Below are 26,038 nucleotides of genomic sequence, written 5' to 3' on the forward strand. Positions count from 1 at the left end.
CCCACATTGTCCCAAACTTATAATCGTCCCACATTTGGTTTAAGCACCACCGAACAACAAGCTGAAAGTTCGTTGACTTGTTTATGACATTTTCAGTTCCACAGGGAAACAAAACAACTCCAATCAGCAATAAATGGTAAACACAAAACTGTATTTCGAAATACCGTCAACTAATTTTAAAATCCTATTACGGAGAAGGCTTTGCTCATTAATATTTCTCGAACCGTCATGGAGAATCCAGTCACATTACCTACTTAATATTCATGAGCCACGCACACAGGATTCGCCAGAGAACTGGCGCCCGCCCACTGACGCTGTCTTTCAGCCAATTCATTTGGACCATTCGCGTTACGTAATTAATATTCATAATTTTATTCTTCGCCATAGTAGAAATCGCGTGCGGTTCCCCGCTACGTTCTGTCAGGGACAGTAACTACGCAAGTGCGCACTCTAAAGGGAAGCTGCAGTGTTCCAGCCCCCTCCTCATACTACTGTTTATGTGCTTTGTCGGCAGTGTCTTGCCTCTTGCGCAAACTCCGGACTTCGAGCCCGAATCTCAAGCTTTATCTTCAACTATCTCAAGCTTTCTTATCACGTCGTGTCGCTCTACTGACCCACCCCTTTCGGACCTTGAGCAGACCCAACGCGGTCCACACTATTTTCCCTTTTTTTTCTACCCCCACCCCCACAAACTGTGAAACATGACATTAAATTCCAATAAAAACGAACCTGCTGTCACTCTGGAGCGTGTGAACAGCGCGCGCACGGCTCTCTCCGATCTCTATCTGGAACAGCTGCTGCAGAATAAACCCAAGTCTGACAAGGTAAGAGGATTCGCATTAAACAACACGATCTAGAACGCGACTCATTTCCTTATTTCAGCATTTCCATTTGACAATCGGATGTTGACCGTGTCTGTCGATAGTTTTTTATCAGTGTCACAGATATACGAGTTTCTTCTTGTGTAAGTTACATGAGGGATGAAGATGTGCTGGTTTAGACTGGTCTGGTGCAGCCCGGTTTGACATCACACACCGCTGCTCAGAACAACTTTCCTCTTCATACCCTTCGATGTTTTGACGATTTCAGCCTTGAAATAGTTCGCAAATGTTACATGACTCACATATACAGGCTTTGAATACATTATAGAATATTATTTTGCATGACGCATCGTGACGTCAGGTTAATAGTGGCTGGGATGTCCGATTCATTTCTGCGAATCGGTTCGTTCGAACACTATTAACCGATCTTTAAAAAAAAGTTGCGGTGATTTTTTTTTTAATGCCATGACGTTTTTCCAATACTTTTACGTGTTTAATTTTTTTTCTTTCTGTTTAGCTATTAAGGCCTCCGGAGAATCGCTCAGACAGTCTGCTTTGTGAACAAATCTTTCATAACGTTTAGTGAACCGGTTCACCAATTCATTGAAAAGAAACGATTCATTTACGCAATAGCTACTGGCAGCTGTGTGCGCGTCGTTTCTCTCTGGAACAAATAAATTCATAACATTTATAAAAGTATGTAATTTAATGCTGGTGGGCATTTTTCTTCTCTGTGTCTGGAAACATATTCTTATGCTCTCAGATAATTTAAGACAGGCCTACTGTTTCTATTTTTTGTTGATATAGCCTACTCGAATCACCGGTCATATCAAATGACTAGTTTGCAAATAAATAAGGAATTTGTATTGCTTAAAGGTTGCTCTTTTATAGCTCAATACACGAGTTCAGTTAGTTTATGTATGAACTTTTTTTCTGACACAAGTCTGTCAATTGTGGATATATTAAGAGTATACGAGTTTGAATATTTAATGTAGATATAATATAATATAAAAAATCCTGAGCGGGTCTGGGGTCTAAGGAGTAAATAGAACTCTGACACTTCAGGTAAAGTCTTAATTTAATGTTGTTCCTTTCTAGGTTAAACAATAGATACAACAAAAGTGATCTCATTAATTATTCCTATGGGCTAGCAAAGATTATAATCACACCATATAACATTTATCTTAAAACACAATCATACTTTGACTGATAATTTAATCAATCATCATAGTCATGTCTCAGATTCACAAGTCAACTCATCATTATTACCAGTCTCTCTACTCTTTACTTTTATGAGTTAACGTCATTAACTGATTTTCCTTTTATTATCAGCAGTGGTGATTGTTCAAAAGAAGTTCATAGACCTGGGATTAGGTATGATCAGATTATGATTTTTCTTGTCCGATTTCATTTCCTTTTTTGATATATATATATATATATATATATATATATATATATATATATATATATATATATACAACCAAATGAGCGGATTCCAATACTAATTGCAGATTTTTTTTTTCTTTCTTTAAGCAACAGGCAAGAACGATTGCAAATGGTACATGAACCTGAATTTGAAATTAAATTACAAATGAAGTTTTATTTTATTATTATTGAGCAAAAAACAGAATGGTCTGACGTTATAGTAGCTTTGTAAAATTACATAAAACCAAAATAAAATAATTAAAAACATTATTAAATGCAATCAAAAGATGTCAGTGTGATTTTAAGATAAAATTAAATTACAATTATACACAGAATAGCATATATTGCCTTTATTCATGGCTTTTCTTTCAACGGCTTATGTAAGTTTTTTTTTTTTTTTTTTTTACAAAATCAAGCATTTCAACTTTGTCACAAGCTAGACTTTTTCTTTTCTCGTCCACCACGTTAAGCCGAGCTGTACCAACATTCACGGTATTCTGCTGGGTGCACACAGTTACGTTCACAATTGTGCAGCAATTGACCAACTCTAGTTCGCTTCTTGGTATCTGTGTATGTTTAGCATCATCAACACATTTAAAATGCTCATCGTGTTCTTCTGGATGATGGACTTCCAAATGTCAGATCAAGTTTGTCGTGCCGAATTTCTTCACTGTAGGCTAATTCTTCTGCGATTAACTTTTTGTTCCTTTGCAGACATTAGCCTACAGCTTGCAATCTTAACATCCTGTTCACAGACTTTGTAATATGACATTTTGGGAAATATTACATATTTATATTGGGAAAGACACATTCCCGTTTACACCTGGGGCCAATTGCATAAACATAACCATTGTGTTAAGACTGTGACAGGTTTATTGGCAAAATCTACAGACTTTCAGCTGTTTGCAATGAACAAATTAAACAAAAGTAATTGAAATAGCTCAACACAACAAGTGGTTTCCCCAAATTTAAATGAAAATGCAAAATTATTCACCACCCTGAATAGAATCCCTCACAACAGCACACATCTGCAAAACAGGTGTTGTCTCAAGCACACCTGATGCAACTAATCAAGGGCTTCATTAGTTGCACCAGGTGTGCCTGAGCTAGAACACATGAAATATCTGAACTGGCTGGGTTTGTTGAGTGTCACGTTTGACTGCATGTTAGAAATATGGCTAAGTCAAAAGAATGGTCCAAAAAGTTCAGAGAAGATATCATCGTCCTTTACAAACAAGGAACTCTGGGGCTGCTTTGCATCCTCTGGCACTGGAAACCTGCAGTGTTTGGAAGGCAAGATGGATTCATTTTTGTATATCAGGAAATTTTAGAAGAAAATGTCATGCCATCAGTGAGGAAACTGAAGCTTGGACGTCATTGGACCTTCCAACAGGACAATGATTCCAAGTACACCTCAAATTCCACCAATGCTTGGTTTCAGAAGAAGTCCTGGAAGATTCTACAGTGGCCTCACAGTCACCTGACTTGAACCCATAGTAAATCTCTGGTGGGATTTGAAGGCGGTTATAGCACGCAAACCCAAGAATATTACTGAACTGGAGGCCATTGCTCATGTGGAATGGGCTAAGATTCCTCAGAAATGCTGCCAGAAGCGGTCATAACAGCAAAAGCCTGTTCTACTAAAGCCTGAAGTACTAAAGATGCTTGCCATGAAGGGGTTGAATAATTTTGAGACTGCAGAAGACATTAAAGGTTGCATTTTCAGTTGAATTTGGGGAAACCACTTGTTGTGTTGAGCGATTTCAATTACTTTTGTTTCATTTGTTCATTGCAAACAGCTAAAAGTCTGTAGATTTTGCCAATAAACCTGATAAATAAATAATAACCTAATAAATAAATAAAATGTATATTTATGGGCTTTTTCAGTTATTTCTATGCAAATGGATGAAATAAGTTCACAGAACTTTCATTTGCTTGCATAATGAGACAACAGAAAAAGATGAGGAGAGCAGCCACATTTGTTTATGCAATAGGCCTAATAGCCACAAGACCCCGTTGAAAGCTGTGGGTTCACGCTAGAAGTCAGGACTGGTGGAAGAACATTGTGCTCGGTATGATGCCCATCCACGAGGATGCAATGATTCTTTTTCATGTTTCAAAAAAACCCTTTTGCCCCGGCAAAATTTAAAACCCACCAGACCAGTGCGCTTCCCAACAACACGTCCCACAATGATAACGCTTTAGGTCAGTAGGCGGAGAGTTGGCAGTCATTTTCGACTGTTCGAAAACATTCGGCTATATGAAGCAATCCGGGATACTACATATACTACAAAAAAATACTACATTTGTATACTACAAAAGCAATCCGGTCAAATGTGTTTAAGACTAACTCTGAAAGTGGTTGAAAGTGGGCAAGCTCAAAATGCTTTAGACCCCGTTTACACCTGTATTTAGCGTCGTAAAAAAAAAAAAAAAAATCTCTTAAAATCTGCTTTAAACAAGTTGGCAAATACTCTCCATTGTTTTTTTTTTTATATATTGGTGTAGCGATAGATAGCCAGTAAATATTTGTATGTAATAATCAGTATACAAAAATCTAATGTTTACAATAAAGCTCGACTGTGTAATTTTTTGTTAAATCCTAAATTGAAATCAAAACAATTTATTTTACGGTACAAAGATGGAAACCTTAAATATATTCTGATGCTGACTGTCCTGATTCAGTACTAATATTGGCCAATAACATTATGGCACCAGTATACTGTGAATTGTCATCAGAATATCACTTGTAAGTGGATCTTTTGACTGAACCTGTAAGCCACCCTAGCATATACCACCTAGAAACACTTTAACTCTTTTAAAATGAGAATCATGGAGATAATAAACAAAACAGTTTGCTGCAAATCTACTCACCAACATCTAATCAGAATAGCAAACATGTACAGTGGTATTGCTGACAGGGGTGTCTATTGGACTCTGAGCATTGTGGGTGCTGGCTTGCTGGCACAGCACCTTCTAGTCATAGATCTACAATGCTTCACTTCACTAGTCAAACTGAAGAAGCACACGCTTTCTATAAATAGAAGCCATAACTTTCGCTGCTGATAAAAGGGGGGAAGTCTGGAGAACAGTTTGTAGCTGCTTGTGTAAAACACAGTGTCCCTGTATTGTGTTTGCTTTAGATAAAAGCAAAAGACATGTAGCTTCCCTGTTCACACATGGGTGATTGTAAGTGCTGCGACTCTAGTACATCTATGAGTAGCTGGTCTACCGTGGAAATGGATATTCCCCTTGTAAACGTTTTGCAAAATCTTGCCAAAATGTGAGGACACCTTATATAAATATAAATTAGCTGGACCATTTATTTTAGGTTAGTGTTGGTGTGATGAGTTTATGGAAACTTTATGTGTAAAGGATTCTTATGTAAATACATCTGGTTATTCGGGCCAGAAAAGTTTATTCCTCTTAAATTGTTACACTGATTGAGCCATATTAAAAATCAAAGTACAAATTACCGTATGGGGAGAAAGAGAAAATCTGACTCCTCGGCACTGGCACCATCATGTAAGTGTTAGGGTTGGGCAATATGACCAAATTCTTATTTCATAATATGAGAAATGTTATTTCACGATAACGATATATAACAATATAGTTTTTTTGTGTTATTTTATCTCATTTATGTTATTAGAAATAAGAAAAAAGAATCAAATTACAAACAATAGGACAAAAACAATATAACAAAAATATTAAATAAAATTGTTGTTTTTTCAGGTACAATAGGTTTATTTAACATGTTAGAATTAGTACAACATTTAATAATCAAATGTAAAGATAAAATATTGCATTGTAGAATTCACTGTATGAATTAAATATACATGTATTCTTATTAAAGCTAAAAAGCTAAAAAAAAGTAATTCAGTCAAGAACAGTCATTTATTTTCTCTTTTGTTTGATTCACATTAATCACACAGAGCAGAAGCTAGGTATATTAGGCTGCTGTCACTTTAAGATCAAACTCACGGATCCATCATACTGATACACATCCGGTTTACACCCAGCTGTATACCTTTACTTGAGACATAACCGGCTATGATTACATAAATACTCTGATAACAGATCACTCGAAATTGTAATGTGAACTCGTGCATATTCTGTAAAGCTGCTTTAAAACGAAGTGTATTGTGAAAAGTGCTATACAAATAGCCTACATGTGAATTGAATTGAATTGAATTTAAGCGCTATAAGACGTGAAAGAGAACTGAAATTGCTATTGATAGACTGATAGACGCGGCTTTATTTTCACTCAATCTCCTGTTAATCTTGAGTACCTATAGAGTAATATTGCATCCTTCATATCTCCAAAAAGTCTTTTGTTTTATTACATTTTTAACAGAAAGATAGGCTGTACCGAGTCTTTCCGGAAAAAAACGAGCGGCTGGGGGCGGGCCCTGTGGGCGAAGCTTAGCTGTGCTAACGCGCCGAGCTAGTGACAACACACAAGAGACATTTGTTCAACAAACAGTTTTACTCACCGTCCGGTTCCAACGCACGACCGCGAATCTTTATCATTGTGACTGCTCGATCCTTAAGCATTAGACGATCTGCAAATCCGTCGATATGGGCTTTGTTTATAAAACAATCATCGTCGAAATGCAGGGAACAAACAGTCTAACAGTTACACAACTCCGTTTATGCTCAGGAAAACAAACTCCATCCACGGGTTCCTTAACGCTGGGTTCTTTGGGAATCTGTGCAGGGTTGTCTTGCCCTGGCAACCAAAAACACACTTCTTTGGTGACATTGACTTCCCAAAAGCCGGGCAGGGCGCTTTGATGGCGAACTGCTTTCACTCTCTTGCTGTAGTCTACGAGTGCGCGCGCGGCCGCGATCTTACCGGAGAAGTGCCCTTAGGACCCATATAAGGAAATTCCGCCCTATCTTACATAAGACAGAGCGATACTCGAAAAAAACTTTCCGAAACTTGTGACAAACCGGAAGGACAATTTTTGGAACAAAAATACTCCTTCAAACGTACAACTTAGTTTTTGAAACTTTGTCCATGTTTAGCATGGGAATCCAACTCTTTACCAGTGTAAAAAACTCAGTATGCATGAAATAGCATTTCACCCCCCCTTTAATAAAACTTTTTAACATCGAGAACATCCCAAATTCGTGATAGCCTTCTGAGAGGCAGCTTTCTGTGCGCGCACTTTGGTAGTGTACCAGTCAGCAGGAGCACCGTACCGAGGTTCTTTCAGGAAATATTGCGGAAATATAATATTAACTCTTTTTAACATCAAACATGTCCTGCTCTTTATATTCTCATTTATGCATTTCATCACTCTGAAGTGTTAATAGTGCTATACATTTACATGCCACGATATAGCAAAATCTCTAATGATAGACATTTATACTTTGGTAACGATATATATCATCATACTCATACCACCCAGCCCTAGTATGTGTTATATTTATATTGTGAATAAAATATTGTATTTATATGCGTTCTGTGGAGACCCATTACAATTTTTTAATCAGATAGCAGTCTAATTGAACAAGATTTATGATTTATGACCCTTTCAGGCAGGTTGGTCTACATGGTTTGGAAGATGACACAGCTAAATCTCAGTAGTGTTGTTTTAGATTGTGTTCGCTCAGTGCAGTCGTCATAGATCAGCTTTGTCCCCCAGGGCTCAAGACTGGAGAGTCAACACACTGCAGATATCAGCAGAGACACCCAGTCTACCACACTGGTTTTGGTGAAGTGCACTGCAGTGCGTATCTCCAGAGCTCTTCTTTCTCTTAGATTTGTTTGCTTGCTTTAGATGGAGAATAAAAGACTGAAGAGTTTCAGAATGAGGTGTTTGAAGTGATTATTTACATGATAAATGATTTCAAATTTTTAGGAGTGTCTTGGTTATTGCTGCTGCTCCTTTTTGTTTTCAGCACTGAAATTCAGGTGACCGTTGAACGTCTCAAGCCATGCGATGACACTGCCTTGAAAGCAGAGGGGTTTTTCTTTGTCTATTGAGTCACATGACAGTCCTGACACAGTGAAACTCTAAAGTAGGAAGTGTAGCGAGCTGAATAAGGACATCATGTCGCAGACCATTATTTTGACATTGGGAATGAGGATGTGTTAGGGCCTGCCACAGATTTTCATCTTCCTCAAATCCACCACCATTTTTTGGGAGTGTACAAATAAAGTGCCCAATTAGCATTACAGTCAATGGTTGGATATGGGATTTGCTTCCAGAGAACATGACCTCTGGCTGCTGTAAACTGCAATATCTGTAGTTATGCCAACACTGAATTCTACTTGAAGTGTTGATTTCACAAGACCTGAGTCAACAAGTTTCTTTGCATGGACACGCATTAGTAGGCTCTCTTTAGCTGACTCATGCATTGATGTTTTATCAGCCAAATCATGGCATGCAAACTTTGCTCAGGATGTTTGGCTGTTTCCTATGAACATGTGACTTCCCTCTAATGACGACAGCTGTGTCAGCAGTATGAAGCGAGTTTACAGGAGGCTTTATTAGGAATGGGGACCAAACTTTACTTTCAAGGGCACCGACCGAATTACGTCGGTACTACCGGGTACCGATTCACATTAAATCAATTGGAGAGAACGCATCTGGGCACGAGAGTATTTAAATACGAATCCTGCATGTTCTGCGCGTCTCTGTGTGAATGAATGGCGTAGATGCGTGGTTTCATTTACCACACACTCACACATTGTGGAAAACAGAACATTTCATAAAAAATTGAAGAAAAAAAAAAAAATTTGAAAAAAAAAATGTTTTTATGAATTAAATTAAGTAGCTGGGAGCCTACTATTTACGGGTAAATATTATAGTATACAAACATCACAGACAAGCAGTGTGCACTGACAATTGTCAACTTGTGTGTTTAAGGGCATTGAGACATGATATTAAACTTGCACCTCTGCCTCTGGTCTTAATGTGTTCTGGCAGATGCTATATTTATACTGAATTGAATTAAGTGTAAACGTATATGATTAAGCATGTGTTTCAGGATTATCATACAGTACGTGTGTGTGTGTTATGTGTGTAAATGGGTTTCTGCAGAGAATCCATAAGATCGGGAAACACTAGAGCCTTTATTTGATTTGCTTAGTTTAGTCTCCCAGACTTGGGGCTCCTCTTCTGTCCTGTTATCTCACACTAATGGACCCGGTCATAATACCTTTCACTGCCACTATCCTGTTTAGGCAGAGGAATAAATGCAGAGCATTATCCAACATGCTTTTATTCAATTACTGACTTCAAGTTTTCTTATGGAGGTTTAGACAAAAGCATCTTTTGATAGTTGATTATGACCTAAATGTCATATAATGTGCCAAGTCAATTTTATTTGTATAGCGCTTTTCACAATACACGTTGTTTGTTTCAAAGAGGCTTTACAGAAAATCATGATGTTAATATTTATAACATCTTAATGTCCTTATGCATATAGACCAGGGTTCACCAATCTCGGTCCTGGAGGGCCGATGTCCTGCAGAGTTTAGCTCCAACCCCAATTAAACACACCTGAACCAGCTAATCTAGTCTCACTAGGCATACTAGAAACTTTCAAACAGGTGTGTTGGAGCTGGCTGGAGCTAAACTCTGCAGGACAGCGGCCCTCCAGGACCGAGAGTGGTGAACCCTGATATAGACGATTTATCGCAGTCTAGTCAAATGTATTTGTTCCATTTGTTAAACAGATTATTGCCAAAACTTGTCATGTGTCATGGATTTCAAAGAATGTTTTTACACTGCTGTTTTTCACTAAAACTTTAGGTGTGTTCAAACCGAAAAGATTCATGGCTAGACCATGACAAGCGAGATTTTGTGTCATTCTTTGCTTTCAAAAACAACCTCTTTCAACAGACTTGTTAAAGATGTTAAAGGCAGTAATCTAATCCTAAGAGTTTGTTCATATGAGTCTAATCCTCTGGTTCTAATAATTGCCCTGGTCCAATGGAAGGGGCCAGCTATAATACATGTTGATGAATTACAAATTAATAAAACCATGAACCAAACTCTCCTGTCTAAGCTACAACTAATGTTTGAGGACGGGTCAAAGTAGACGTAGCTCACTGGCAGCCAATGAAGACATGCTGGTATTTTGCAAATTTGTTACAAACCTACATAAGTTCAAGCAGGAAGTAAGACTGTAATTACTGATGAAGAAAAAAAGGGACACTTTAATTAAGTGTTTTAGTTCTGCCCTTTTCTCCTTGCTTTTTTGTCCATACAATGGAAGTCATTTGGCACCAATACTTTGTGGCTACCAACATTCTTCAAAATATTTTAATAAAAACTTTTGTTTTCCACAGAAAAAAGAAAGTCATTCAGTTCTGGGATGACATGAGCGGGGATGATATCATATTTAAATTATGGGGTGAACTATGCCTTTAAGGAAAAGGTGTCACATCTTATCCCACTGCCGCTCATGTGGAAACCCCATAAAAACATAGTGGATTTCACAATGTGGGAAAACATCATACTTCATCACAATATCTAGCTGACACCGGATTATGCTGGTTATCAAAACCTGACATCAGCCAGTCGTCAGTCATCATGTCTTAAAAGCCGAGTTCCAAAGTCCTGATCGTGTAATACTAATATGGTGTAAACTTTGCCCTGAGCTCGGGTCATTGATACACTGTTGATATTCAGCATGTAAGAGCTTTTCTTATATCACTGCTTGAAGGGTTGTAAAATGAAGACATGGCATTTTTATGCATGTCTTCATAGAATGATTGAAATGACTGACTGCTGCCCCCTAGATCCACTGCTGTGTCTGTGAAAGCAGATGACTGACTAACTGAGCATCTCTGTGAGATCATTTTGCTCAAAAATAGGCTAATGCATGAGGGCAGGTTACCAGAAATGGTTTTACCATAGTCCTGAACAATAAATAATTACAGAAGTTGACCTGAAAAGAAAAAAAAAATACTGAGAATGCAACATATTAAGTTTGTTATGAATTGCCTCTGTGCAACAACACATAAAATCATGCTTTTGTAACTAAAAGCATTTGTGTTAATGTGCTTGAGCAAAAAAATGTTTAAGCCTAAAGTTTTGGCCACACTATACTTTGAGCACTTCTGACACTGCAATGAATAAGATATGATGCCACGCTCTGTGGTGTCTTTTGTAAAAGCATAAATTCAAAACAACAAAAAAAAAAATTAATACAAGATGTAAAAACACACAATTTACTCCACTTTCCTGCAATGTAGAAACATTTTAATTCGACTAATACCGCGTTTACACCAGACGCAAGCGGCACGACGTGGCAAAAGCAAATAGAACCCATTATAATCAGTGATGGTGTCTACACTGGATCTGGTGCGACACAACAAATACCCGATGCTAAACTGATGCCCCATTCTATTTCGGATGTACTTTAAGCGCTCGCACTACTTTTGACAAAAATAACTTTTTTTTTTTTGTTTGCAACGGCTGCTTTGTCTCGTCCAGTGTAGACAGCCTCAAGCTGACTCAACAACTGTCACGTCCTGTGTAGACATGGTGTTAGAGATCACACTGAGATGTCTTGTTCTTCTTTTGGTCACACATCTACATGCAGGTCAGAGTTCACCAAACTTGAATTTTGGAAGGCCGCAAAATGCACAACATTTCGCACAAGAGTGCATTTCCAGTCTCTTGCATTCACATGGGCATTCGTCCCTGTGCGGTATTTTATTTAGCAGGTTTAGGTGTCTAGTTTGTAATACATGTGTTAATTCAAAATAAAGTCATTCATTTTATTTGAAATTAAATTAATTAATCCTTTTCTAATAGTCACATTCAATTGGAACTTCACCAAATGGATCTCGTTTGTGATTTCAGACTTGAGTAACTTGATCTCAAAGTTAGGTAATGAACTGGCAGTTACCTGAAAACAGGCTAGTTTGTTAAGAACCTGACTATCCAGCATAAAGGTAAATACAGAGATGACTATAGTCATTGTAATGTATGAACAAAATTAACGAAGATTTGCAACTTTATTCTTATTTGATAAAAATAATAAAAATAAATAAAGATGGGAGTGTTTCTTTCAGAATGAAAATACATTTTGAAGCACTAATGAAAAGTTGGATATAGAAAAAAAATAAACTTGCTCTATTTAACATATTAATAACAGGGCACTATAGAAGGTACCATTATTAAGTTGTGATGAAGTTTGTTTAGTCATGCTAGTCAAGCCCCCTCATCAGACATCATAACCATGCCAACCTGTCCCCAGCATTGCAGGATTTAATGAAGTGGTAAAATGTGGCCGTTTAATCGTTAACCCAGGACAGATGTCCACAATGACTCCTTAATTCTCCTCCTCCATCATACCACTTTATTTTATGCCAAGACAAAGTTCTTATGTATGTTTGGTTACTCTATATTTTAAGGTGTCCTTTTTACAGTATAATTATACATCACTCACTATAATTATACGTACTCACTATAGGGTTAGGATTATGGATAGTTGCATGTAATTATGCTTACAATAGTAAGTACATGTAACATTTATAACAATGTTATAAATGTGAATGTTATGTTCCTTCCTAATATCTCGTCACAGATACATGGATTCAGCTAAGACAAAGTTATTTGGATCTCAAAGGTTTGGTTCCTGTAATACAGAGCTTAATGTGCTCCCTGTTTGCATTCCCAGGCCGCCATGCAGACATATGACAACAAAGGACAGGAAGTCTTCACCAACGGCAGCGCGGGCCACATGAACGGCAAAGACGTAACCAAGATGAGAGAAGTGGCCTTTGAGAAGAACGCCTCTGAGCCACTGGTATTATACCTTTTATTTTTATGTGTAAATAAATGTGTTCTTTTGTATTTACAAAATTAAACTCATTGAACTCATAATTTGAATTATCTTTAAAGGAATAATTCACAGATTCATTCTGTTATTATTTACTTGTGTTGTTTCATACTTGTATGCTGTTATTTCTTCAATGGAACAAAAAAAGGAGTATTTTAAGAAGATCTTATCCAGTTCATAGTGACCATGTCTACTGAGCTCTGAAATGAAAAGAAGTTTTGAAGTCTCCACACAGCAGAAGTGTAATATTGTGTTCTGTGTCTATTCAGGGTGTAACTCTTAAGCTGAATGAAAAGCAGAGGTGTACAGTGGCCAGAATATTGCATGGAGGGATGATACACAGACAAGGTACAGTGTATTCTTGGTTTGTTTGTGAACAATTATGCAGTTTCCATAAGGGATGTCCCGAGCCGCTCTCAAGGATCGGTATTGGTCCAATTAAGCTTTTTTTACTGGTCGGTATCGACTATCCTAAAGCCGGGTGCACACTGTGCGATTTATAATAGTCCTTTGCGATTGTTGCTTGTCAGACTGTACGAACATGGTCACCGCTGTAATCCATGTCACACTGTATGATCTCAGTTGTCATTAATGTCAGACTGTACGACAGTCAAGACGCGTTAAAAACTTGTCCGAAGTTTTACATCATCAATCAATGTCACGTGCGTTCACACAGTGAGCTGCATTACACGCGGGATTGAAATGGTGGCTACAAGGAAATCTTTAACGTTAATTTTGGCCACTGCTTGTCTTGTAAAACTAAGAAAATTTGACGGTTGTCGTTAGAGAAGTCACACAGCAGGACTGAGTCAAATCTTCTGACACTGCCAGAATTTCATCTGAGGTTAAATTTGATCGGTTAACCGGCTGTCGGTGAAACTAACAATGAAAGACTTTAGGTTTTAGCCTAGGATCAGAGGATTCTTTTAGGATTTGCTAAATTTGTCTCAGATGGCCAAATCGCAGCCAAAATCGCACTGTGTGAATCACACAGTAGCTTCGCTACTGAATCACTAAGTTATATTCTTAGCAAAAAGGGGGTAACATCGCTGGTTTTGAAGTAATTAAACTCACAGCTTCATTGTTTATAGAGAGAGACGCTGAACCAGTGGCGGAACTAGAGTTTTATACAGGGGGTGACCAGTGGGTGGCCACTGCTACTTTCGGTGGCTACACACACACACACACACACACACACACACACACACACACACACACACACACACACACACACACACAGTGGACGGAATTGGGTCACTCTGTTTGTGTCTATACTGTAAGTGTTGAAAAATGCCTACAGGCAAAACAATAAGCTGAATCTTGACTTTCGAGAATATTCGAGCCTTGAATTGTCCTTATACCAGGAGCTGTTGAAAGCCCTTTTCCTAGTACCACGCTAAGTTCTGGGAAATGTTTTCAAACATGGCTGTACAGGACCATCTTCTCTGGATCTAGAGATGTCTGAAATGCAAAATAAATAATATTATAATAATATAATGTTAAATAATGAGTCACATCTCTATGGAAATGTATAATTAAGGGATCCACAAGATTAGATACTAACATCTGCTAACTAAACTGTGTAGTTTAAAGTAAAGGTCTGGCCTACCACTGGGTCCTTTTGGAACAGCAAATCTGGTGCTTGATGCAGTTGGGAGGGGCTCCATGACATCTCCTGGCAGCTCTGGCTCACTGTCTTGCTCAGAACCAGAGGTATCTGTGTCCTCCCTTGATGCATCTATTTATAACACAAGAACCATTAGTGCAGGGTCTCTCAAACTCGGTCCTGGAGGGCCACTGTCCTGCACAGTTTAGCTCCAACCCTGATCAAACACACCTGAGCAAGCTAATCAATGTCTTCAGGATCACTAGAAACTCACAGCTAGGTGTGTTTGATCAGGGTTGGAGCTAAACTGTGCAGGACAGTGGCCCTCCAGGGCCGAGTTTGAGAAACCCTGCATTAGTGTATAATCACAATATAACTGCCACAGCCATCAACAACAAGAACACACATGAACCAACATTTTAAAGGTCCAAACCTGTATGACCTTCTTCTACGGAACACGAAAGAAGATATTGGTAACCACACAGTTTTGGTTCCCATAAACATCCATAGTATAGAAAGAAAAAATACAATGGAAGTTAACGGAACCCAAAACTATTTGGTTACCAACACGCTTTAAAATATCTTCTTTTTGTGTTCATTTTTGGGTGAACTATCCTGTTAATCTGACAAAATCATCTCAACTTAAATTCCTGAATTCGGTATGTGATTGATTGCCTGTGTCTGGTAGATGTTCCTGAAGTCTGACTCTGACTCTGAGGTAGGGAGCTGCTCTGGGGTCCAGTGGTGATGCAAGGGCTGGGGTCTGTTTGCACCTGGTCTCCCTGTTTGTGCTTTAAAAATAACTCTGATATCTCTCCCTTTCTTTTCATGTTTAATTGGTCCTGTGAAAATATATGACAACCTGTGGTTACATCTAATCATCCAATTACCAACATTTTTATCTTAACTCTTTCCCGGCAGCATAAAAAAAAAAAAGAAAAAAAAAAAGTTGTCAGCCACCGCCAACGTTTTTGTTCATTTTCACAATTTCATGGCACCCCTGAATATTTTGATATATGAATATCTGAACATGCAATATACCAAAAGAAAGAACAGACCCTCTGCTTTTTAAAAAACAAACAAAAAAAAACAGTTTTATTCTAGCTTCCTGCATCCTAACACTTTAATGTTGGTAAGTTTCATAAAAAAGCAACATGAGCAAAAAGCTGAGAAAATCGCATTTTTATCGAAGACTACATCCAGATCAGATTTAGAATGATGATCAAAACACAGAGGAGTAGATCGAGTCCATCAACACCCTACACCTCCAAAGCTTCACAGTCCTATAGTGATCGCATTATGATATGGCTTGTTTCTGCTTCTTCTTTGCCTGCGTTTTGATCTGGAGGTACTCGTTCAGGAGATGCATAATAGAACAAACAACCCTGATGCTAAACCTTAAAAACTTACTTCAAATATGATGTTTTCTTATTCTTTGGTATCTTGCAACCAAATTCTCTCATCCTCTGCTCGTCCGTTTGAAAACTGTGCGCGCTGCCGGCGAACATACATTTTTTTTTTTTTTTAAATCAGCAACTGCCAGTAGCGAATAAAATTTTGGGGTGGCACCCCGGACACCCCTCTGGCTCCGCCACTGCACTGAACAGACGCAGGTAATTCACACACGCATCTCTCTCTCTCTCTCTCTCTCTCTCTCTCTCTCTCTCTCTCTCTCTCTCTCTCTCTCTCTCTCTCTCTCTCTCTCTCTCTCTCTCTCTCTCTCTCTCTATCTCTCTCTATCTTTATAATGAATTCAAATAAATGCTAAGATTCATTCATTTAAATAAATGTAATCTTACTCACTACTTAATCTCCATGTCTGATTCAAAGCGGCAGAATGCTAGATCTAACAAGCCGTAACTAACTAAAATATTCGCAATTTTTACCCTTCTGGTCAAATATGGTTAACAAATACGACAATGGTATAAGCAGGATAATCCACGGCTAGCTCTGCATTAAATTATTTGAATTCACTCAGCTTCGCGTCGTGCACTAAAATCGTTTAATGCACAGCTAGGTTTATCCCTTATGTATTTACATACAGGCCTATAAATTTAACCAAACATTAGGAAAATATAAGTATCGGATCGGTATCGGCAGATACTCAATATGCAATGACTCGGATCAGGAAAAAAACTGGATCGGGACATCCCTAGTTTCCATAGAGCTCAATGGATAACTGCTTAACTCTTTTTTACTTTTTTTTCTTTTTTAAACAGGTTCTTTACATGAAGGCGATGAAATCGCAGAGATCAATGGGAAAAGTGTTGTTAATGAAAGTGTAGACCAACTGCAGAAGATTCTGGTGGGTTGTTGTGTCTGCACACTGAAAAAGAAGTACACTTTAACATTAACTTTTAAAAAGTGTGATTATTACAGAAATAACACTATAAAAAAGAAAATGCTAAAGTGGAAACTGATTGTAATGTCTTCGTACACTAATTGCATGTTAACTTTAAAGTAAAATTTTATTTGCTATAAAAATACAAGTGTACTTGAGTATGTTAAGAAACGTAATCAGTGGCCTTTTATTTAATTAATACTATGTTATTGGCAAGTACAGTTTTATATATATACATATACGTTTTTTGCATTACACTAATTAGAATTTGCTGTGAAACTGAGCAAAGAAAGCGTCAGTGTAAATTGCTACTATCTGTTAGTAACTTTTTGTGTAAATACTTTATTAAAAGATTAACTTTAAATTGTGATTTGCTTGTTGATTGTCTAGCTACAGTTTCAAAGCTTCCCCAACACTGGCACGTTTTGAGCAGTTTTTAAGAGGAATTGGCACTCAGAGATGATATTTGTGATTATGTTACTCTTTATTGTATGTTGTTGGATGCTTTTTAACATTACAGAAAGACACAAACGGTGTTGTCACATTGAAAATCATCCCCAATCAGCAAAGTCGCCATATGGCATGTGAGGTGAGTAAAACAGCAGCAAAATCAATCTCACATCATACCTTTTTCTTCCTTCATTTTATTATTATTATTTTTTATGATCACAATCAACTCATCTCGCTTTACCCTTTGATCTGTAAATATGCGCTCAAATGTGATTTGATCACTTCTTTCTTTGTCTATTCTGTATCCTTGATTAAATTAAGGTGTGGGGTTTATCATGGGAATGGGAAACCAATGAAAGACACAGGTGACTATTTAAGCATCAATAGCAGATAACTGTACACTTACTTTTCTCATTAGATGAAGTAACTTCAAACCCTCTTCTGCCATCTTCTGGTCACACAGCGTCAAACTGCACTGCAGTTGATTGTGAAACATTGTTTGACGTTGTGATGAGCTATGGCAGTTTTCTAAATCCTCTTTCACCATATACAAGTAACCATTGTGCTACGTTTAAGTCAGAACATCTAGTTCCATCTAGAGTTTTGCTTCTGTTTTAGACTGTATTTGCACTAGCTGTAGATATTGTCACTAAAATCATTCTATCTATCTATCTATCTATCTATCTATCTATCTATCTATCTATCTATCTATCTATCTATCTATCTATCCATATATCCATCCATCTATCCATCTATCCATCTATCTATCTGTCTGTCTGTCTGTCTGTCTGTCTATCTATCTATCTATCTATCTATCTATCTATCTATCTATCTATCTATCTATCTACCTATCTGTCTACCTATCTGTCTGTCTGTCTGCTTTCTGTCTATCTGTATCTTATAAATAAAATCAGCATATTAGAATTATTTCTGAAGGATCATGTGACAATGAAGATCAAATAAATGCAGCCTTGATGAGCATAAAAAAAAAACGTAATTATTTCTTTAAATCTTTAATGACAATTAAATTAAAAGAATAGTTAAACCAAAAATGAATGCATTACATAAGGGGAAACGTATCTATTTATTTATTTATTTTGAAGATGCTAGTTATAGCTTCAACTTAAATTGAACTGAATTATACAACAGGATGATGTTTATATACACAACATGATTTACTCAAGTAGGACATGTTCCTGGATTCGTTGACCCTGGAGAAACCGACCACTAAAATTGGAAGGCACTGATTGGCTAACTCATCTTTATGAAGCACTTGTGATGGTTTTATGAGAGAGTAATGTTTTCCGGATAATGTTTTGGCAGATGTATATGAGAGCACAGTTTGACTATGACCCTGCCAAAGATGACCTGATCCCATGCAAAGAAGCTGGCCTGAAATTCCAAACGGGCGACATTATTCATATCATCAATAAGAAAGATCCAAACTGGTGGCAAGGAAAGGTAGACAGCTCCTCCACAGACTTTGCAGGACTCATCCCTTCTCCAGAACTTCAGGAATGGTGCGTTCTGACCTACATTCTTTTCCTGCATTTGATAAGATCTCCCTCTCTTTCACACAAACTAAACATTTCTGATGTTTCTTCAGGCGAGTAGCAAGCAAAAGCAAAGCCACACGGGAAGCCGGACAGTCCTGCAGTCCTTTTGGCAAGAAGAAGAAATGCAAAGACAAATACCTGGCCAAACACAGCTCAAGTTAGTGAAGCTCACCTCTTTATCATTTCTAAGGCCTGTTTTACATCATTATTTTGAGAAAATGCTCTTATAATATAAAATTCTAGCGCAAACTACTTACCCATTGTTTGAAAATGCACTTTCTGTGCTGATCTAAATGCAGGTGATTTAAGCTGTTGATAATCTGCACTTTAAATTTGTGTTCCATTCCATGTAGATTCATTTTCTTTTTGGATATAAAGGTGACAGACACCCCTACTAATGTAAATTTGATTTCACAATGATGAGTTATTCTCCAATGCCATCTCCCAATAACCATTTTATGGCTGTAATTAAAAAATACTCATTGTGGTAACCCAGAAATCATTGTGTTTTCTGTATAGAGCTTCAGCTCTGTTAAGCAGCTCAAATGGTGTTTGAGTTAAAGCAACAACATGAGTCTGGTCCTGTAAAAAAGGCCTTACACAGATGCACTAACTGATCAAGCATTAACTGATGATTTTTTTCTTCTTTAGTCTTTGACCAGCTTGATGTAATATCCTATGAAGAAGTGGTGAGACTTCCTGCATTCATCCGAAAAACTCTGGTTCTGATCGGTAAGCATTATCATACCCTATTAACTTTAAATATTGTGCCTCCGTCACCTTTGACACAGCTTAGACCAGCAGGGAATTCTTGGGAATGGAGGATTTATGTGTCACATTGTGGTTTCAGCAGGGTTCAGCAATTAAAACTTTTAATTGCAGCAGTTCATTTCTTTGCCAAAACACTGAAAACTCTAGATCAAAAACATTAACTGAACAACCAATTAACCAAGATGAGATCGGACAATGAACAGAACTAACACAGGGCTTAAATACACAGGTAGATAATAAAAGAAACTCAGAACAGGTGCGTAACTAAATCAGTAACCATGACAACCAACTCAAAGCACTGAGACAGGCGAACAGACAGGTAAAAACAAAACTAGAGCACAAAGCAAACAGACGTTATGGGAGTAGACATCATCGTGGGCTCTTTTCACAGTCCCTTTTGGACTGTGATGACGTGTGTGCACAGTTATTAACATTGTAAATCTAGCTCATAGTATAGTGTTATAAATATATAAATATAAATAAATAATTGTGTTATATTACCTTTAAAGACATTAAATTTAACATTTAATTTAGTATTCAACGATAATATTGATCTGCCTGCATTGACACCATTATATGAGAACTGAACTGAGCTGGATGATGACATCATGGTTTTCTCCAGAGCAGCTGTATATATAAAATTAACTAAATTAATAACTTTTTTACAACAAAACTGAAACATCACTGAACTTACTTAAGCTGGACTGTGACCCTATTTTCATCTGGAAACAAACTTTGTTGCATTATATTCCTTTTATCTCTGTAAAGCTGCTTTGAAACAATCTGTATTGTAAAAAGTGCTATATAAATAAATGTGACTAGACTTGACATGACCTTGGCATTTAATTCCAGAACAAATAGTTAACACTGCTATGTGAGTGTTTCCAATACAACTGCTTGATGGCTAATTTGGAGTGATGGCTGGAGTTATGACGATTTCAGCTTCTGAAACCCCCGGAAATGTTAAAAAGAATCTACCCTATATATATATATATATATATATATATATATACAGTGCTATGCATAAGTTTAGACACCCATACTAAAGTTGACTAAAAAGAGGAATAAAAAATCATCTTTTGGAAACTGAACTTAATGCCTTAAAGCTACACTGTGTGATTTTTACCCCCATCTAGCGGTGAAATTGTATATGACTACCCAGTGAATATTAGTTTCTGTTCCTCTCAATTCCGAGGGCGTTTTAACTCCTACGGTGGCCGTATTATTCCAAGATTAACATGGCTTCCAGTTATCGACTTCGTCCATGACAATAATAAACAATACCTCTAAAATGAATAAAAATACAGGACAGATGTCAGGAGGTAAACGTCACCCTTGGAATCGGCTATCCCAGCATAATCAGATTAGGCTAACGTTACAATGTGTACAAAGTAAAAGCAATTAAAAATAACTAAAATTTACAGTGTCCTTTTTTTTATATAGCTTAAAAAATTGCGCCTTTAAAACTATTCATCACCTGTGATCCGTCGCAGCACAGATTTATGTTACAAGGTAAACAATACTTTTTCACCATTGACGCGAGGATGAAGTTATACTAGAGGTCGTTCTGCCGTTATGCACAACTATGCTATGGTTAGACAAGCAACTATAAAACTTCGAATTTACACAAATGAATTACTATAGGCTGAATTACCTGTCGAGAAGAAAGCAGGCAACCTCGGCGTCCGTTTTAAAATCTTTGCTCCTCATGAGCTCTTACCATCTGGGAAAAGTTACTCCAATATTGACTATGGTCTTGCTGATTTGTCTGTCGCGTTGACGTTTTAATTCTCTCTTTCAAATGTGAGTACACACACACACACACACACACCACACTATTTTTCAAATCTGCCGCCGGCACTCGCGAGCTCGCGAGTAATCTCCCCCTCGCATTCGTCACGGTGTCACTGAGTGAAAAACGCAAAAGGCGAAGCTTGAATTTACTGGTATGTCCCTCTTTGGCTAATGTAGTTTCAAGATGGAGGGGCAACATGGCGACCGGCATTCGAACCCCTCACCCGTATGTACTTTCAATGGCAGATTATAAACTTAAGAGAATACTTTATTACTTGAAAGAAGTAAATATACATTAATGAGCACATATATTTTTGAAAGAACTAAGTGTTTTTTGCTAAGAATCAACTAAAAAAGTTACACAGTGTAGCTTTAAAGGAGAACTCCGGTCAATTTTAACATTGAGCTCATTTTTTTGTACATTTGGAGTGCTGTCAATACAGAGAACAACGACAAAAATCGGTGTTGCCTACACCGAGTTATTCTATTTTTAAAGTTTGCACCCTGTTGACTTCAATGGGGCAAGTACTAAACCTGCTTTTAGGCTCTTAACATCCTTGATGTGTCATTACAAGTGCACAGAAAATGTGAGTGATTCCTTCTGAGTGAACACGAGTGGATCTGACTGCAGTAGATGTGAAAGATGATGTTATTTAAGCCAGCGCAAATACCTGTTTACATCCTGTTTTTCGGTTGAAGTCCAAAGTAGTCGATTGCCGAGTTCACGCGCATAGGTTTAGTTACCTATGATCACACGCGTGAACTCGGCAATCGACTACTTTGGACTCCAACCGAAAAACAGGATGTTTTTTTTTTCATTAGGGTAAATTATCATGTAAATCCACAAAAAGGAGCTTAATATTTGAAAATGTGCAGCTAAGTTTACAGGCTAAAATTTTATATTCAATGTTTTGCTCTTGTTTAAAGGTGCACCTGGAGTTGGAAGGAGCCATATTAAAAATGCACTGCTGACCAAATATCCTGAGAAGTTTGCCTACCCAGCACCACGTATGTACAATCCAGCTGCTTAACTCCAAAGTCTTCCACCTGTATTTAGGAATTTTAAACAGTGTTTAGGAATGTTTAAACATAGCAAAACAATTATATACGGTCGCAAATCCATGTATGGATACCCTGCTGAAAAATCCAGTATTGCTGTTCACCAGCATAAGGTATGTTTGCATGCTTGGACCAGCATGAGATGCTGGTTTCTGGTTTGCTAATCCCTTGCATGGGAAGCAGATGTGCTGGTGGAGCAGCTAATTTTTTATTATTTTTATTTTTTTTGCTTGATAACAGCTTGACTATGCTGGTTCACCAGCTAGACCAGCATTATACCAACCTGTGAAAAGACCGGACCAACATGGATTTCACGCTGGTTTATTTAGGATTTTTCAGCACAGTAGTTCACCTAAAAATTTGTCATTCATTACTCACCTTCATTAGCAATGTCAAGTTGACATGCCACACCATTTTTATTGTTTATGTACTTCAAGCGAAATCACAAAACAAATGGATACGAGGTCATTTTGAACAAAATCTAGCCAAAACAAAGCCATGACTATTTGCATAATAAGGTAGGTTTACTCTGGGCCCCAGCAATCTTTTCAGGTTCCTTTCTTGACTCAATCAATTTCTTCATCAAGGTCAGACATGAGTAAAAATGAACACACTGGAGTGCTACTTTATAGCTGAAATTCAATTCAAGTTGTTAGTCAATGGCTACCACCAATTTTCTTGTTACCAACATACTTCAAAATATCTTCTTCTCCTTCTTTTTGTCAATTTTGTCTGTTTTTCTATGTAAGCGTGTGCTAGATGGACATCTTTGTTTGTTTCTTTTAATGCAGCACTCATGTTAAACAAAGTTCAACTTTTAAAAAAATTTTAACAATTTTTCACTGGAAAACATGACAAAATAATGAATCATAAATACAATTTTTCTTTGCAGACACCACAAGACCTCCAAAGAAGGACGAGGAGAATGGCAAAGAATATTACTTTATTTCCAATGATGAAATGACCAAATGTATCGTCGGGAATCAGCTACTAGAATATGGCAGTCACCAGGGACACATGTTTGGTACTAAGATCGAAACTGTTGACAAGATTCACGCACAGGGGAAAATTGCTCTGCTGGATGTGGAACCACAGGTAATGCCACACTGTTGAGTCAGCTATTAAATAACCATAGCATTTAATCCCTAGCATTGTGGTGTCAAGTTTTGCACAGAAAACACCATTCACATTTTGTTTTTATTTTGATGAACCGTCACTATTTCTAGCCTTGTCAGTCAAATGCTTTCTGAACCCTTTTTGTTTTTTTCCAGACGCTGAAAGTGCTCAGAACGGCAGAGTTTGCTCCTCTTGTGATGTTTATTGCTCCTACTAACACTGGCAATCAGGTTAGAAACTGATTAATTCAGGCTTTAAGCCCCAGGGGCCAGATTCACAAAATTTTCTTAAGAATAAAATTGTTTTTGTATTTCCAAAAATACTTCTTAAGAATGTTCTTAACATTGTTCTTAAGACAAAACTTGAAAAGAAATCAAATTCGTGAAAATAAAAAAGAGCTTTCAATAATGATTATTTTGGTAATAGAGTAATTGGTCGATTATTTTGATGATTAATCGACTAATCGGATTTTTTTTTTGTGGTAATAATAATAGACAAAGTGAACAATAGCCAATAAAATGAATTAAAATACATATATAATGACATTGAGGCAATAATAGTTGGTTCAAATAAAGTATCAAAAACAAGTGATCATATGGTTTTGTTGAACAACACTGTTACTGTGAATACAAAATGTAATATACATAATATAAACAATCAACTTATGCGCCACTTCTGGTATTTTGCCAGTTAATCGACATGGGTAAATTGCAATCAAGGATTTTTTAAAATCAAGTACTCAAATTTAATCAAGGAATCATGGCAGGCCTATTAAAAACCATCGTAAATAACTTTTCAAAGTTAGGATAACCTCCAACTTGTCTTAAATCCTCAAAGGTAATATCTTTTATGCTTTTATTAGGTTGTTTGAAATTCATTTTTGCACGTAAGCATTACAACATAACACTAGCTTACATGTATTGCATATTACTGTTAATAGGGTTGTGCATGTTTGCTGAATTTGAAATTCAGGAACAATCAATTCAGCACAAATGAGAGAGCTCGTTCACCAGGACTGAAAACTACTACTCTAGAGAGAGCCAAAATACAGCATTTAAGAAAAGATTTGAGAACATTTTATCTCAAGTAATTATTTCATAAGAAGATTTTTGTGAATCTGGTCCAATAACCCCACCCTTATGGCCCACCTATCCATGCTTACGACCTGAAGTTTATAATAAAAGCAATGTTTCCTTTGTACACTGAAGATTTGTAATCTATGCTTTTCTACTTTTCAGTCAGAGGCAGTGCAGAACATCCAGAAAGAATCTGATGGCATCCTCAGTTCCTACCGCCACTTCTTCGATGAAATTCTCGTCAACAATGATGTAGATGAGAGTGTTAAGGGTGTTGAGGAGGCCATCGAGAGAGCCTCCTCGACCCCACAGTGGGTGCCAATCTCATGGGTGTACTAAAAACCCCAGTCCCTTTCCCTAATCTCCCCTCCAAATATACCATAAGAGTAAACCACACTCACACGGTCATCAAGACAGTTTGCACATGAATAAGTGGTTTATAGAATGTTTTAAAAAAGCAATAAGTTTGTTCTTTTTGTTTAATATGTGAATGATTTTTAAATGCCAGAGTGCTATAACCATACCAGTACAGTATATATATATATATATATAGCAGTAAGCGATGACATTGTTAGCGATGCAAAAAGGACCTCTACTGTGATTCAAAATACCACTCAGTTCATTTTTGATCTTCCCTGGAGTTTCAGTGTATTTTTTATACCATGTACCATGGTGTTCTTCTGAAATATAATTACGTTTAAAAAAAAACATGTTAAAAACACAGGGAAATTGTATCAATCTATATTTGAAAGCAGGTTTGTCTTGTCCTGAAATGTTTCTCATTATGATATATGGATTTACCTGAAGTCATAATGTAAGGCACTTTTAAAAGAACTGAATAAACGTCTCCCCACACTTTAATTGTGACTCTCTGTGTTAAAGAATGGAAAACGTTTCGGTTACTAATGTAACCTTAGTTCCCTGAGATGACGGGAATAATAATAATAATAATAATAATAATAAGAGCTCAAGGACCTTTCCAGAGCTCAAGGACACTTTACAATAAACAAACAACAATGAAGGCAGTTGACAAAGACAGCAGACAGAACAACAGTAGGCAGTTGAGAGTGCAAGTACAGTAAGTGAAAATTGGGTAGATGGGGCGGCAACCAGCAGAATACAAACAGATATAACTTTTAAAAATAAAAAAAAATAAAAATGGAAAATTGAGAATTATAACATTCAGAAAATAGATGAGTTTTGAGCATGGATTT

At 37.1% G+C, this 26,038-nt stretch overlaps 1 protein-coding gene across 1 annotated transcript; it reads left to right on the forward strand.

Moving 5' to 3' along the window:
• The first annotated feature begins 412 nt into the window (after positions 1-412).
• mpp1 (MAGUK p55 scaffold protein 1) lies at positions 413-25,680 on the forward strand. The gene is made up of 12 exons (XM_079846752.1): positions 413-824; positions 12,894-13,022; positions 13,325-13,403; positions 16,881-16,966; positions 17,523-17,591; positions 18,776-18,972; positions 19,059-19,165; positions 19,660-19,740; positions 22,501-22,581; positions 23,525-23,727; positions 23,904-23,978; positions 24,987-25,680. The coding sequence occupies exons 1-12, from the start codon at positions 702-704 to the stop codon at positions 25,161-25,163; spliced, it is 1,407 nt and encodes a 468-aa protein (XP_079702878.1). The 5' UTR covers positions 413-701; the 3' UTR covers positions 25,164-25,680.
• The last annotated feature ends 358 nt before the right edge of the window (positions 25,681-26,038 follow it).

Source organism: Squalius cephalus, assembly GCF_949319135.1.
Source record: "Squalius cephalus genome assembly, chromosome: 17".
Taxonomy (NCBI): domain Eukaryota; kingdom Metazoa; phylum Chordata; class Actinopteri; order Cypriniformes; family Leuciscidae; genus Squalius; species Squalius cephalus.